This window comes from Corylus avellana, chromosome 1 (genome assembly GCF_965113065.1).
Source record: "Corylus avellana chromosome 1, dhCorAvel1.hap1.2, whole genome shotgun sequence".
Lineage (NCBI taxonomy): Eukaryota > Viridiplantae > Streptophyta > Magnoliopsida > Fagales > Betulaceae > Corylus > Corylus avellana.
Genome location: NC_142490.1, coordinates 28,795,678 through 28,810,023, shown reverse-complemented (window position 1 = coordinate 28,810,023; position 14,346 = coordinate 28,795,678). Strand labels below are relative to the sequence as shown.

At 41.2% G+C, this 14,346-nt stretch overlaps 1 protein-coding gene across 4 annotated transcripts in view; it reads left to right on the top strand.

Moving 5' to 3' along the window:
* Nucleotides 1-14,346, top strand: part of MOR1 (ARM repeat superfamily protein) — a 36,994-nt gene that overhangs the window by 12,288 nt on the left and 10,360 nt on the right. For 3 of the 4 annotated variants that reach the window (XM_059584390.2, XM_059584392.2, XM_088512393.1), the window contains 23 exons: nucleotides 1,146-1,211; nucleotides 1,328-1,445; nucleotides 1,548-1,588; nucleotides 9,060-9,131; nucleotides 9,223-9,330; nucleotides 9,428-9,533; nucleotides 10,458-10,570; nucleotides 10,667-10,754; nucleotides 10,928-11,028; nucleotides 11,191-11,298; nucleotides 11,402-11,507; nucleotides 11,582-11,661; nucleotides 11,743-11,892; nucleotides 12,027-12,102; nucleotides 12,315-12,439; nucleotides 12,799-12,909; nucleotides 12,986-13,135; nucleotides 13,283-13,357; nucleotides 13,452-13,533; nucleotides 13,610-13,725; nucleotides 13,806-13,907; nucleotides 14,000-14,074; nucleotides 14,167-14,262. In XM_059584390.2, the coding sequence (XP_059440373.1) occupies nucleotides 1,146-1,211; nucleotides 1,328-1,445; nucleotides 1,548-1,588; nucleotides 9,060-9,131; nucleotides 9,223-9,330; nucleotides 9,428-9,533; nucleotides 10,458-10,570; nucleotides 10,667-10,754; nucleotides 10,928-11,028; nucleotides 11,191-11,298; nucleotides 11,402-11,507; nucleotides 11,582-11,661; nucleotides 11,743-11,892; nucleotides 12,027-12,102; nucleotides 12,315-12,439; nucleotides 12,799-12,909; nucleotides 12,986-13,135; nucleotides 13,283-13,357; nucleotides 13,452-13,533; nucleotides 13,610-13,725; nucleotides 13,806-13,907; nucleotides 14,000-14,074; nucleotides 14,167-14,262 (2,265 nt within the window). The remainder of the gene's footprint in view (nucleotides 1-1,145; nucleotides 1,212-1,327; nucleotides 1,446-1,547; nucleotides 1,589-9,059; nucleotides 9,132-9,222; nucleotides 9,331-9,427; nucleotides 9,534-10,457; nucleotides 10,571-10,666; nucleotides 10,755-10,927; nucleotides 11,029-11,190; nucleotides 11,299-11,401; nucleotides 11,508-11,581; nucleotides 11,662-11,742; nucleotides 11,893-12,026; nucleotides 12,103-12,314; nucleotides 12,440-12,798; nucleotides 12,910-12,985; nucleotides 13,136-13,282; nucleotides 13,358-13,451; nucleotides 13,534-13,609; nucleotides 13,726-13,805; nucleotides 13,908-13,999; nucleotides 14,075-14,166; nucleotides 14,263-14,346) is intronic. The other variant, XM_059584394.2, reaches the window with a different exon arrangement.

The following is a 14,346-nucleotide window of genomic DNA, read 5'->3' as shown; positions in this document are numbered from 1 at the left end:
CGCATGGGGTGGGTTTATGGAAACACATTTGTAAGGGTTGGGGGTTGTTTCAAAGCCACTTTAGATTTGATCCTGGATTGGGGGTGAAAGTCAAATTTTGGGAGGATATTTGGTGTGGCGAGATGTCTCTCAAGGAGGCTTTTCCCGGTCTTTTCAATATTGCTAGTAATAAGGATGCTTTCATTGCGGATACCCGGGAGTGTTTTAATGGTATGGTTCACTGGAATGTCACATTTACCCGTAGTATTCATGATTGGGAGGAGTTGGACTTAGCCTCCCTCTTTTCGCTCTTGTATTCGTCCTCGATTTGTGGGGAAGGGGATGATCAGATGTGATGGACCCCTTCAAGAAAATGGAAGTTTGAGGTTCGCGTTTTTTATAGGATGCTCGTCTCAAAAGTGTCCAATCACTTTCCTTGGAAAAGTATTTGGCGCACAAAGGTTCTTTCGAGAGTGGCCTTTTTTGCTTGGTCGGCCACCCTTGGGAAATCTCTCACTTTGGATAATGTTCGGAAGAGAGGTATTGTGGTGGTTAATCGTTGCTGTATGTGTGAAATGGATGGGGAGTCTATGGATCATCAATTTCTTCATTGTGGGGTTGCGCGAAAGTTGTGGGAGGTTATTTTCTCTCGCTTCAATCTGTGTTGGGTTATGCCTAGAAGTGTCAAGGATTTGTTTGCCAGTTGGTGGTCGGGTGGGAGATCTAGTAGTGCTGTGGTGTGGAAGATGGCTCCCCTTTGTCTTTTATGGTGCCTTTGGAAGGAGAGAAATGCAAGATGCTTTGAGGATTTGTCAAGGAACCTTGAGGACCTTGTTCATTTCTTTTTGTACACTTTCTTCACTTGGACTGCAGGCTGGCTTGCTCCTATAGTGATTAATTTTCCTGATTTCCTCTCTATGTTCTCTTCTTCTCTCTCCCCAGCTTAGTCGCTCTCTTGTATACTCCCTGTGTGCTTGGGTTGCGCCTCTTTGCGCTCTTTAATGCATTATTACTTATCAAAAATGACTTATGCTCCCTGCTAATGTCTTTCTAAGTTATATACATATTTATAGTTGTGTATGTTTGATTCGTTTGACGCTATCTACTGCCATATTTCTAGATTCTCCTTATGTTTGTCTAAATATGAAACAATTTTGTTCATGTAGTGTCTCAACGATGGGACCCCCGAAGTGAGGGATGCAGCTTTTTCAGCCTTGGCGGCAATAGCTAAGGTAGTACCTTCAACCTTTTATTGCTATTAATGCATGAACTATAAAAAAATAGCTAATGCTTGAAGTTTAAAAACTACTATTGTAATTTTAAATTATTGTTGTTCATTCTTTTTTAGTTGGTAGGCATGAGGCCTTTGGAGAGGTCATTGGAGAAACTCGATGATGTTCGAAGAAAGAAGCTCTCTGAAATGATTGCTGGCCCTGAAGTTGGTATGTCCACTGGTACGAGCTCAGGTTTGTAAAATATTTGTACTTTCAGGGAACACCAATTTACTTAAGTGTTAATCAATGGAGATTTGGTATCCTTGTCTCTCATATCTTATCATGGCTTGCCAGTCCCAGTCCAAACTTCTGGTGGGAGTGTACCTTCTCTGGAGGTAAGTTGATAATTGCTTTTCGATTTAAGTTTCTTGCTTTGCATACTTTATTTTCTTTTTACATGTGGTACATTGATGAAGTATAACTGTCAATGGATATATCTTTTTTTTTTTAATTTTTTCTGGCACTCCTTGTTTTGTTCTAGCTAATAAATTAAAGCATTAAATTAATGCTTCAGAAAATTCTGTGTCGTATCCAGAGGGCAATGCGAATACAAGAGAAAGTTAATATTGGCCATTTTACATGAGTTCATTGCAAACATTCAGAAGTTTAGAACTAATTATGTGTTTGCATGTTTTCCTTTTCTTTAGTAAATTGGAATAGTTGTATGTTCTGCTTGAGCTGTGTGAGAGCTGTGTTGGCGTGTGGGGGTGTGTGTTAGGTGGTTGGTGCTAGTTTTAGATTGTGCCATGGCTGGACCGAGGAGGTGGACGGTGGAGTCCAAGGAGTTTGAGGTGATGATCAAGGAAGGGGCATCAGGAGTGAGGATTTTTGAGAGGAGCAATAGAATCATAAGTTACATCTTTCTTAAAAAGGATGAACTAGCCTAGATGGTGAGAATAGTGGATGATTTGGTGGCAGTGGATAGTTCTGAAGTATTCTGGGATCAATCCAGAGCTGGATACCCCAGAATTTTTGCTCAGAAATGTTATAATAGGCATGGATACTTCCTGACAGTGGAGGAATTCGATGGAAGAAGAAGATGCGGCTCGATTATCATCCTTGAAGGACGTCGTGGATTTGGGTGGGATTGTTTCGTTAAAGAGATGCAAGCAGCTAACTCCTCTCTCCGTGATCACCGAGTGATTAGTTAGTGTAGAGAGTTTAGGGGAGAAAAGAGAGAAAAGGAGGTGAAGAAGCAGAAAAGTTACGCGGAGATAGTGAGACTGTCGTCGAAGGCAACCCAGAAAGACTGTGAAGTTTGGCAGGAACCAGGTCAGTGAAGCTATACGATGGACAAGAAGAGTTTAGGTCCGAAGAAGTTCCAGGGTCCAGCGATGGCTCAGGGAGTTTCGGGGGGGTTTCCAAAGGAGCCTGTTACGGCTCCGACGAAATCCTTCTGGCCGGCGAAATCTGCTCGAGGTCCGGCAGAGCTTCGCGTGAATGATACGAAAACTGGAGGTTGCGTAGAGTTTGTGACAAGAGCTTCGGCGAGTTGGTCAGCAAAGCCGGCAGCGCAGTCTGTGCAGTTGTCAGTCTCTGATCGCGTGAAGGGACGGGAAGGGATGGGGTACCATGCTGGGCAGACCTACTCTGAGGTAGGTATTGAGCTCCTCAACGTGAAGGAGTCGTTGAGAAGTCTGAAGAGAGAATGTGACGTGGGGACGTATAAGATTGACAGGGTGATTAATCAGATGAAGCTCAGTGGGCTTGGGCTGGGAGAGGAGGAAGCTGCAGGTCAGTGGAAGGCTGTATGGAAAGAGAAGGAGAAAATTGGGCCGGGAGGAAAAATAAAAAAAGGCCAATAGCAGGCTGAAGTTGAAGAAAAAGGTGATGTTTAAGCCAAGAGGTGTCGTGGGCTCAGGTGTGGGCTATAGTTTTAGCCCATCTCAAGATTGTCTTCATTCTCAAGTTGGGCTGGCTATATCGGCGGCCTCTGAGAAAGTTGCGACTGGGTCGCGAGTTCTCACGCCTTCATTGGCGCGTTCGTTGTTGGCCAGCAAAGAGCTAACAGGGGGGGGGGGGGGTTGGGTCAGCGGCAAAAGGGATTCCCAGGGTGTCTGTTGGCACTTCTGCGGGGGATGCTTGCGCTTTCTTGGCCGAAGAGAATTCAGTTCTAAAAACTCCCGCAAGCCCGGTGGAGGAGCTTCAGCCCATTGGTAAAGGGATAACTCTACTGACCTATAGGAGGAGGAAGGCTGGGCCGCAGAGAAGGGATGAAACATGGGTGGGTTTGCTAGAAGCCTCAACGTCGACGTCTGGGCAGCTGAAAGGGCTATTGGGACCGACGCCGGAAAAGTCTCAGAGGGTGCCGGAGACGTTTTTGTCGTCGGAGGAGCAATAGACGGCGCTGGAGAGGCCTATGGAGACCGGCGAGGCTGGGGAGGGGTCGTTTCTGGCCACACGTCAGTTTCTGGGGGGAGTCCCGCTCGCCGGAAGGTAGGTTTGGCCGTGGGGGAGTGGGCTCAGCAGGCTCGTCGGGGGGAGGATAGGAGATTGGGTCCGTTGATTCAATTTGGGCAGGAAAGGATGGATCCAACATCGGCATTGAAGTTGTTTGGGTCTGATTCAGGCGTGGATGGGGATAAAATTGCTGAAACAGTAGGTTTGGAGGACTTAGGGTTAGACACGATATCATCCAGCTGGGTAGTTGAAAATTGCCTCAAATTTTGCCCAAAAGTTGGAGTTTCTGATGAGGGGAAAAAGGAGGACTTGGAGGCTCTATTCAATGCTATTGAAGCTTCTAGAAGGCAGTACGATTCGAACTTGGGAGGTGTTTCTGCATGTGTTCTTGCACTCAAAGGACTTGAAGAGATTGAGGAAAGTGAGAGGGTCGCTTTGGTGGATTATGAAGCTTAATATAGTAGTATGGAATGTGAGAGGGTTGAATGCCCTCAAAAAAAGGTTGCGCATTAGCGGTCTTTTGAAAGATTGGAAAGTAGATGTAGTGTGTTTGATTGAGACGAAGATGGAGACTATCTCCAGAGAGGTGATACATAGTCTTTGGGGAGGTCAACATGTGGGGTGGAAGTATAAAGGCTCTAATGGATTGTCGGGGGGGATGTTAATGATGTGGGATAGGAGGGTAGTGGAGTGTAAGGAGGAGTGTGTGGGACATTTCTCTTTGGCTTGCACTTTTCAAAATGTAGAGGATAGATGGGTGTGGGCGTTTGGGGGAGTGTATGGGCCGAATGAGGAAGTGGAGAGAAGGGCACTTTGGGAAGAGTTGGCTGGTTTGATGAGGGTGTGGGAGCTCCCTTGGTGTTTGGGCGGGGATTTCAACATTGTACGCTTTCCCAGTGAGCGCTCCAATGGTTCTTCTTATTCTTTGGGCATGATGGATTTCTCGGACTTCATTTTAGAGAATAATCTGGTGGATATTCCGATGATGGGGGGTCAATTTACTTGGTCCAATAATCAAGAAAATGAGAGTTGGTCGAGGATTGACTGGTTTTTGCTGTCTTCGGATTGGGAAGATCACTATCCAGCAGTATCACAAAGGAGACTTCAACGCCTACTCTCGGACCACTTCCCTTTATTACTGGACTATGGGACTCCTTGTGGAGGTAAGAAGGGTTTTAAATTTGAAAATATGTGGCTTAAGGCAGAGGGTTTTGTTGATAAGGTTGCTTCTTGGTGGGGGTCGTATTCGTTTGAGGGCTTGCTTAGTTTTGTGCTTGCTAGTAAATTAAAATCCCTTAAAGTGGACTTGAAAAGGTGGAATGAGGAGGTCTTTGGGGATATTGGGAGGTATCCAGGAGTTGGATGAGCTGGCAGAATCGAGAGGCTTAGATCAAGAGGAGAAAGTCCGTAAGGCGGACAAGTTGAAAGATTTGGAGAATACATTGTTGTGTGAAGAAATTCACTGGCGTCAAAAATTGAGAGCTTTGTGGCTCAAGGAGGGGGATCGGAATACTCACTTTTTCCACAAGATGGCTAATTCTCACCGAAGGTACAACCGTGTGGAAGTGCTTCGTATTAATGACATCTTATCCGGTGATCCAGTGGAGGTAAAAGATCAGATAGTGCAGTATTACCAAAGTCTTTACTCGGAACAAAGCTCTTGGCGCCCTAGAATGGATAACCAACCTTTTTTGTCCATCGAGGAGGAGAACAATGGGTGGTTAGAAAGAGATTTTGAGGAAAAGGAGGTTTGGGAGGTGGTAAAAGGTATGGATGGTGATAAGGCTCCGGGTCCAGATGGCTTTTCCATGGCTTTTTTTTCAAGCTTGCTGGGGTGTTATTAAGCAAGATATTATGGCGGTTTTTGCGGAGTTCCATCGTAGACGACAATTGGTGAAGAGCTTGAATGCAACCTTTATTTCCTTGATTCCAAAAAAGGCGGATGCATTGGAGATGAAGGACTTTCGGCCCATTAGCCTGGTGGGAGGGTTGTATAAAATTGTGTCTAAGGTTCTTGCCAATAGGATGAAAACTGTTTTGGGTAAGGTCATTTCCTATTCTCAAAATGCTTTTATTGGGGGCTGGCAAATCCTAGATTCCGTTCTTATTGCAAATGAATGTGTGGATAGTCGCATGAAATCAGGGGTGCCAGGTGTTCTTTGTAAATTGGATTTGGAAAAGGCTTATGACCATGTAAATTGGGACTTTGTTTTGTATTTGCTGCATAGATGTGGTTTTGGCGAGAGGTGGAGGGCTTGGATAGAATGGTGTATTAAGACGATAAGATTCTCCATTCTTGTGAATGGTTCTCCGGAAGGGTTCTTTAACAGTTCGAGGGGAATCAGGCAAGGGGATCCCCTCTCACCGTTATTGTTTGTGCTTGTTATGGAGGCCTTGAGTAAGTTGGTGAATGTGACGGTTGACCAAGGCCTTTTGACTGGTTTCTCGGTGGGAAATAGGGTCTTGTCGGAGTTGATGATCTCACACTCCTTATTTGCGGATGATACTTTGATTTTTTGTGAAGATTCTATCGAGCAAATCCAGTATGTTCGTCTCATTCTCTTATGTTTTGAAGCTGTTTCGGGTTTGAGAGTGAATCTTGGAAAGTCAAAGATTGTGGCCATTGGTGAGGTGGAGAACATTGGGGGCTTAGCTAACATTCTTGGGTGTAGTGTTGCCGAATTGCCTATGAAGTATTTGGGCCTCCCTCTTGGGGCGTCGTACAAGGATACGGTTATGTGGAATGAAGTGATCGAAAAGATGGAACGTCAGATGGCAGGTTGGAAGAGAATGTATCTTTCTAAAGGAGGTCGCTTAACCCTCATTAAGAGCACTTTGGCTAATCTTCCGACTTACTTTTTGTCTCTGTTTCCGATCCCTGTAAGTGTAGCTAAAAGGATTGAGAAAGTCCAAAGAGATTTCTTGTGGGGAGGAATGGGGGATGAGCCCAAGTTGCATTTTGTAAGTTGGAACCAAGTTTGTAGCCCTCTACGTTATGGTGGTCTTGGCATTCGGAAGTTGCATCAGTTTAATCAAGCTCTTTTGGGGAAATGGCTTTGGAGATACGCAAATAAGAACGGGGCGCTTTGGTGTAAGTTGATCAAAGCTAAGTATGAAGACCAAGAAGGTGGGTGGTGCACGAAGGAGGTTTCGGGCTCTCATGGTGTGGGGCTATGGAAGCATATTCGGAAAGGGTGGAATTTCTTTGCCAAAGGTATTTGTTTTGAGGTGGGGGAGGGTTCGAAAGTCCGATTCTGGCATGATATTTGGTGTGGAGACAATTCTTTGAAGCAAGCTTTCCCGTCCTTATACAGTATCGCCAGACACAAAGAAGCTTGGGTGAAGGATAATTTTATTGGGAGGAATGGGGTTGTTGAGTGGAATGTCATTTTCGTACGATCGGTCCAAGATTGGGAGATGGATTTGGTTTCTCCTTTTTTTGATCGGTTGTATTCTTGCAAGGTTTCCTTAGGCAACGTAGATCGTATTTGCTGGTCTCCGTCCAAGAAGGGCAAGTTTGAGGTTAAGTCGTTCTGTAAGGCCTTGGCCATTTCTAATCAAGAGGAGTTTCCTTGGAAGAGCATCTGGCGTACTAAGGCGCCTCAGCGGGTGGCTTTTTTCGGTTGGACTGCGGCCCTAGGCAAAATTTTGACTCATGATACACTGCGTAAGAGGAATATAGTGGTTGTGGAGTGGTGTTGTATGTGTAAGAAGACCGGAGAGTCAGCCGATCATCTTCTTCTCCACTGTGAGCTTGCAAGTGCTCTTTGGCACACAATTTTTCAGCGGTTTGAGTTGCATTGGGTCATGCCTTGCCGGGTGAGGGCCTTGTTTGATAGCTGGTGGTTAGGAGGTCGTTCTCGAAGCGCGGTTGTTTGGAAGATGATCCCTCTATGTCTTATGTGGTGTATTTGGAATGAAAGAAATGATAGATGTTTTGAAAATTCCACTAGGACCATAGAGGAATTGACTCATTTCTTATTCTTTACTCTTTACTCTTGGACGGCCGCTTGGCTAGCTCCTTTAGTGATTAGTTTCTCTGGTTTTCTTTTTCATTTCTCTTCCTCCTAGGCGCTCTCTGTTTATACTTCCCGTGTATATGGGTTGCGCCCCTTTGCGCTCTTTTATATCATCATTACTTATCAAAAAAAAAAAAAATTTGACACTACCAGAGAGTAATCCTTTTTATTTTCTCGAATTAGAGGAGGTTGGGACCAAAAGTAGAATGGTGGAACTTAATGATGTAAGCTGGCACAAACTACGCGAATTTTTAGGATCACCTCTTCATCAACAACACTTGTGAGATAGTGTGGAACAACGACCAATATGCCTTTAAATGCATAGAAAACAAATGTCAAATATAAAACAAGGAGTTTAACTTCTATAGGGACCTGACATAAAGTAGGTACTTTGTGCCCTCTAATAACAGTTTGCTACATCTGATTGGAATACCAAAACACTCAAATCACACCAAACTCATAAACCAAAATCTGAATGTCACAGTGCGCATCACTGGCATAGTGTAGTAGCACCGCTGCAACGTGTTGAGGTAGACCCATGCAGTTGCCGCCTAGACCCACGCTGCTAGGCTTTACACTGCGAAGCGTGACAGATTGTGGACGAACAGTGTGCTCTAGAGGAAAACTAGGAGATCGGATTTGTGTATGTGTGTAACCAAGAAACAAAAGATGCACCAAATGACTTGAGACTCCTCAACTATGTCCATGGACCATATGAAAACAATATTTGCAGCTTTTAGAAGAACAACACTGACGATAGAATCAGTGAAGCCAGACTCAGAGGAGCTTCAAATAAAAGAGGTGAAATATGGTTCATTCAACCCAATTTCTTCGAGATTTGATCACCCTACTACAATTCAAATTTATAAAGGATGCATGAATAAAGAATAGCAAAAAAATTTGCAACTAATAAAGGTGTCAAAAAAGGATGACCACTAAAACATATTTTTAAGATTCACTGGGGCTACCGTACTCAGGCCTTCTCTTTGCTGACAACCCAGTGTGAGTGTTTGTTCATTTCTGGTCGATGGGTTTGGTGTGATTCGGTGCTTTCAGCTTGAAGTGTTTTGGTGTTCCAATCTGACGTGGCAAGCTTATAAGAGGGCACAAAGGACTTGTTTTATGCCTAGTCTTTATAGAAGTTAAAACTCTAAAACAAGATGGAAGTCCCTAACCTAATGTATATACCAGTAATCGATTGTAGTGTTATCTTTGCTGTATCTTGAATATATTAACTGTATAGTGTTGTGTGAGTTATATAGAGTTTTATTTACTTTTTCTTTTATACTGTTTTCTAGTTTATGTAGGGTTTAGTGTGGCATTCAAGTTTATTCTTTTCCTATTTTTAGATTTCAAGTTTAAGATGTCATACTTGATTAAGTTGCAGACTTCAGAAGGTGCGTTTGTGAGAAAGTCGGCAGCTAGCATGCTTAGTGGGAAGAGGCCTGTTCTGGCAGCTGTGAGTTTTTCTGCTTGTTCGTGTTTCTTGTTACTTAATTTACTTTGTATCACAATGTGTTTCCTCGTTGATTTGTTGTGCTTCTTTTCAGCCTGTTATAAAAAAGGGGGGCTCTATAAAATCAGGTGCTAACAAGAAAAGTGATGGAACTGGACAACTGAAATCTTCAAAGCCAATTGAGCCTCCTGAAGACATTGAGGTAAATGAATGGTTTGTTTGTGAAAGCTTTACTTTGATTTTAGTTTGCTTTTCCAAGCTCTGTGCTGACTGCCTTTAGTTTGTTTCAAATTTTTCAGCCAGCAGAAATGGGTCTTGAAGAGATTGAACGCAGATTAGGTTCTCTTTTACAGGAAGAGACCATTTCTCAATTGAAGAGCACTGTATGGAAAGAGAGACTCGAAGGTTCGTTGTCATCTACCTTTGACATCCTTTGTGATGTTGCTTCTTGAGCTAGTCAAATATCAAATTGAAGAATGATTAGGTTGAATGGTCCTATTTATCCAAAAGGAACTGGTCGATGAGTTATCTATTTATATACATTTTTTTGATCAGTAATAGAAAGTTCCATTAAAAAAAAAGAAAATAAAATAAAAGCATAGGGGCCTCTACATACATGGTCAGTAGCTATCTATCTATATACATACATACACACACACACACAAACATACATATATATTTAAACTTGTGTTTGCTGTATTGATGTGCAACCATACATAGTTCTCTTTAGGGTATGTTTTTGTGACCTTTTTTTAATAAATAAATTAATCTATTTTGAAAGCGCAAATGGGTGCAACCCAAGTAAACATTAAGTATACAAAAGAGGCCCCATTTAGGGAGAGGAAGAACTGAAATCTAAAATCAATTACTATATTCATTGCTTAATGGTTTTTTGTTTTGCTGGAATTTGACTCATTTTCCAATCTATAATAATTTTGGGTTTAAGTTGCAAATTAAAACCTAAGAAGTAACCAGTACCGGCACCTCTTTTGGTACATATGTGACCTGAATCTTACTTTTTGAGGTGACAGTTGTCATTGATTTAGTTTGACTTGGAACTGTCAAATGACTAATTCACCTACCATTTACTGTTTATGATTCACTGGAGCCATTTTCCCCTGCATTTGAATTGGTTTTGGTGCAAGCTATGGACATTGGTAGGTTTATGTATTGGCTGAAACTGTGCGGTGACTATTTTGTACAATAGGATAAAAATGTACTATAAAGAGATCATTACCTTCCTGTGCATTTTCCTTGAGGATTTTTCTTAGTCTGTCCCTGAAGTACTTGATTAAGTTTATGATTACTAAAATTTAAATTTTGTTCCAGCAATTTCCTTATTGAAGCAGCAAGTGGAAGGTTTACAGGAACTTGACCAGTCGGTGGAGATTTTGATTCGTTTACTCTCTGCTTTGCCTGGTTGGAGTGAGAAAAATGTTCAGGTATTAAGGATTTTGCTTTTGCTGTCTGAGAGATTCGTCTTTTTCCTTTTCTTTTTTTGGCGCAAAAAATGTTAAGCATTTAGTCGAGCAATGCAGGTTCAACAACAGGTTATTGAAGTTACTACTTACATAGCTTCTACAGCGACAAAGTTTCCAAAGAAATGTGTAGTGCTTTGCTTGTTTGGTTAGTGTTCTTATATTTTGAATTAACAGCTAGCTGCTTGGTTGGCTTTGCATAATTTTTTTAAAGTGCACCTGATGTCTATTTCTATGCTTATGCTGTTTCTTCTTGTGGCTGAATGAATCTATGTCAAGTCAACTTTAGCCTTAGCTGGATTAAATCTGCCTTATTGACAGGTATAAGTGAACGAGTAGCTGATATTAAGACCCGTGCTCATGCCATGAAATGCCTCACTACCTTTTCTGAAGCAGTAGGTCCTGGGTTTATTTTTGAAAGAGTAAGTATGAAGTTTATATAATTTCCCTTAGTGTGCAACTAAAAGTATGCATATTTAGAGTGTCTGCTTTAGCAATGATGAAGGGTGCCTATGTTCATTTGGATATAATTTATTTTGACAATAGTATTAGATAATAGTTCAAAGACTGTGATCTTTTTGTAGCTTTACAAAATTGTTAAGGAGCATAAGAATCCTAAGGTTCTCAGTGAGGGAATATTATGGATGGTGTCAGCTGTTGAAGACTTTGGTGTATCACATTTGAAACTCAAGGTGTTTAGTTCTGTTCTAACATAGTATCATGTGCAGTCTTTCTTTCTATTTGATTTTTGATTATAAACTGTTATTTATAATGAAGTTCACTGTAATTTTGCAGGATCTAATTGATTTCTGCAAAGAAACTGGACTACAGTCTAGTGCAGCTGCCACTAGAAATGCTACAATTAAGCTCTTGGGTGTTGTGCATAAATTTGTTGGTCCAGGTGGCTAATCATTTTTTGTAACTGTCCGTCTGCCTCAATTTTATTTTTAGGTTCTGACAAATTCTCCTTCGCAGATATTAAAGGATATCTGGCAGATGTCAAACCTGCGCTGCTTAGTGCACTTGATACCGAGTATGAAAAGAATCCCTTTGAGGTATAAGAAGTTTGTTTTATCGTTTCATATGTCTGTTTCTTGTTTATGGATTACTGAGTATCCTTGTATATCATCCTCCAGGGTGCTTCTGCAGCTCCGAAGAAGACTGTTAGGGCATCAGAATCCAATTTGTCGGTGACAGTTGGTGGGCTAGATAGCCTTCCACGTGAAGATATCAGTGGAAAGATCACCCCTACTCTGCTCAAGAGCTTGGAAAGTCCTGATTGGAAGGTTTGAGTATTTGTATATATTAACACCAGTTTGGTTTATTAACTTCTTCTGCGGTCAATATTTAGTAACTGATTCAAGAAGACACTAATTGACTAGAATCATTTGGATTCTGGATTTTTTTTTCTTTGTTTCAGGTTCGTTTAGAGTCAATTGAAGCTGTCAATAAGATTTTGGAAGAGGCTAATAAGCGAATTCAACCAACCGGAACAGGTGTAATACCATTGTGCATTCTGTTCAAGATTGTAAAATAAATGAGACCATTGCTCCCTCTATTATTCCTTTACTCTCCCTGCCTCTCGCTGTTGGTTCAGCGGCTGTTTATGCTGCTCGCCATGCTTCTACAATAAGCTTCATTTCTTGTTTACCCTTTTGCTTGCAAATATAGTTAATTTGTTAAACAATCTGTTTGTTCTGACTGCCAGTTGAGTTATTTGGGGCTCTTAGGGGGCGTCTATCTGACAGCAACAAAAATTTAGTCATGGCTACCTTAACAACTATTGGCAGTGTTGCCTCTGCAATGGGACCGGCCGTTGAAAAATCAAGCAAGGTTTGTAAATGTTATTTAGAGGGTGTTTGTTAAACGCCCTCCCTCCCCTAAACACTATTCACTTCCTTTTTTTTTAAAAAAAAGAGCAATATCAAAACATTCTCACTTTTTATATTACATCATTCACTTTTTATATCACATCATTTACTTTTTACTATTATTCAAATAACAAAATCGCTACAAAATAAAACTTTTTCACTTTTCAATACCACTTTTTTACTTTTCTATGCTAATCATTATTCTTTCTTTTTTTTTTTCACAAAAAGGTGCACAGTACCCGGGTTGTTAACAAACAACCCTTTACATTTATCATTTTCTTCTAGGAGCTTGAGAGTTATTCTGAATTGTTTTTATCACAGGGCATTCTATCTGATGTTTTGAAATGTCTTGGTGATAATAAGAAGCATATGAGAGAATGCACTTTGAATGCTTTAGATTCTTGGCTTGGTGCGGTGCATCTTGATAAAATGGTAATTGTTTATTTAACCTGATGTTTTGAAGGTTTGTTGTTTAAGTGTCAGGCTTTGTAACAATAATTTTTTGTAGGTTCCTTGCATTACAGTAGCATTGACAGACACTAAGCTTGGGGCAGAAGGACGTAAGGATCTTTTTGACTGGTTGTCAAAGCAATTTGCTGGAGTAAGTGAGTTTTCTGATGCAGCATATCTGCTGAAACCAGCTTGTTCTGCCATGACGGTAAGAGTTTATTTACGAAAGAGTAATTTTCAGTCGTTTCTTGGCCAAACTTTTCCTGATTATAACTTTTGCATATATATTGTTCTTTTTTTTTTTTGGTTCCCCCTGCCCCCTATTGAAATTACACGTGCGTGGAATCTTTCTTAGGATAAATCGTCAGATGTTCGAAAAGCGGCAGAGACATGCATTAATGAAATTTTGAGAGTTGGTGGACAAGAAACAGTATGTCTGCTAGATAAAATTCTGGTGCATGTTATAATTCATCTGAGCTATGATTGGTCCCTGAACATTTTCTTGATATTATGATTTGTTTCAGATCGAAAAGATAGTTAAAGACATGCATGGACCAGCTCTAGCTCTCGTTCTTGAACGACTGAAACCTTATGGGGCTTTTCAAGGTGGCTTTGCTGGTAGCTTAGTTAACTTTCTTTTTGGTTAGTTGTGTTGTATGCTAACACAACCTTTTTCTCTTAGAATCATTTGAATCAGCAAAAGTAATGTCAATAGGGCCAACATCAAAAAGCAGCTCAAGGGTTGGAAAATCTACGTCAAATGGTGTAATGAAGCATGGAAATAGAACTATGTCTTCGGTATGTTATACTGTCTTCAGTAACATATTCTTGTTCAAAATTAATGAAGGTATTGATTGTGTGTCTCATGGTCTTGAAAGAGAGCCATTGTAACAAAGGGCTCAAAGACAGAGTCAGTAACGTCTGTTCAAGATATAGCTGTACAGTCTCAGGCACTGTTTTATGTCAAGGACTCGAACAAGGTACATTGGCTGAAATTTGAAAAGTTGAAACCTCTATAGAAGAATCTAAGACGCATATAAATTATTTGTAATTTGGAATGGCTTATATACAGGATGATCGGGAGAGAATGGTAGTTCGTAGGTTCAAGTTTGAAGAGCCGCGGATAGAACAGATTCAAGATCTTGAGGTTTGTATTTGTATGGTGTTCATAGAATGATATTTAGGTTTCCCATGTTGCACCAAGTTGTCAAAGATCTTTGAGACATGCCTTTGATGTAGAATGATATGATGAGGTACTTCAGAGAGGATTTGCATAGGCGGCTTCTAAGTACGGATTTTAAGAAGCAAGTGGAGGGGCTTGAGATGCTACAGAAGGTGTTTTGCTTTCTCATGTCCTTGAGTACTTGAATTTCATTTGAGTATATGAAGCTTGTTTTATATGAATCTTCTATAAACATT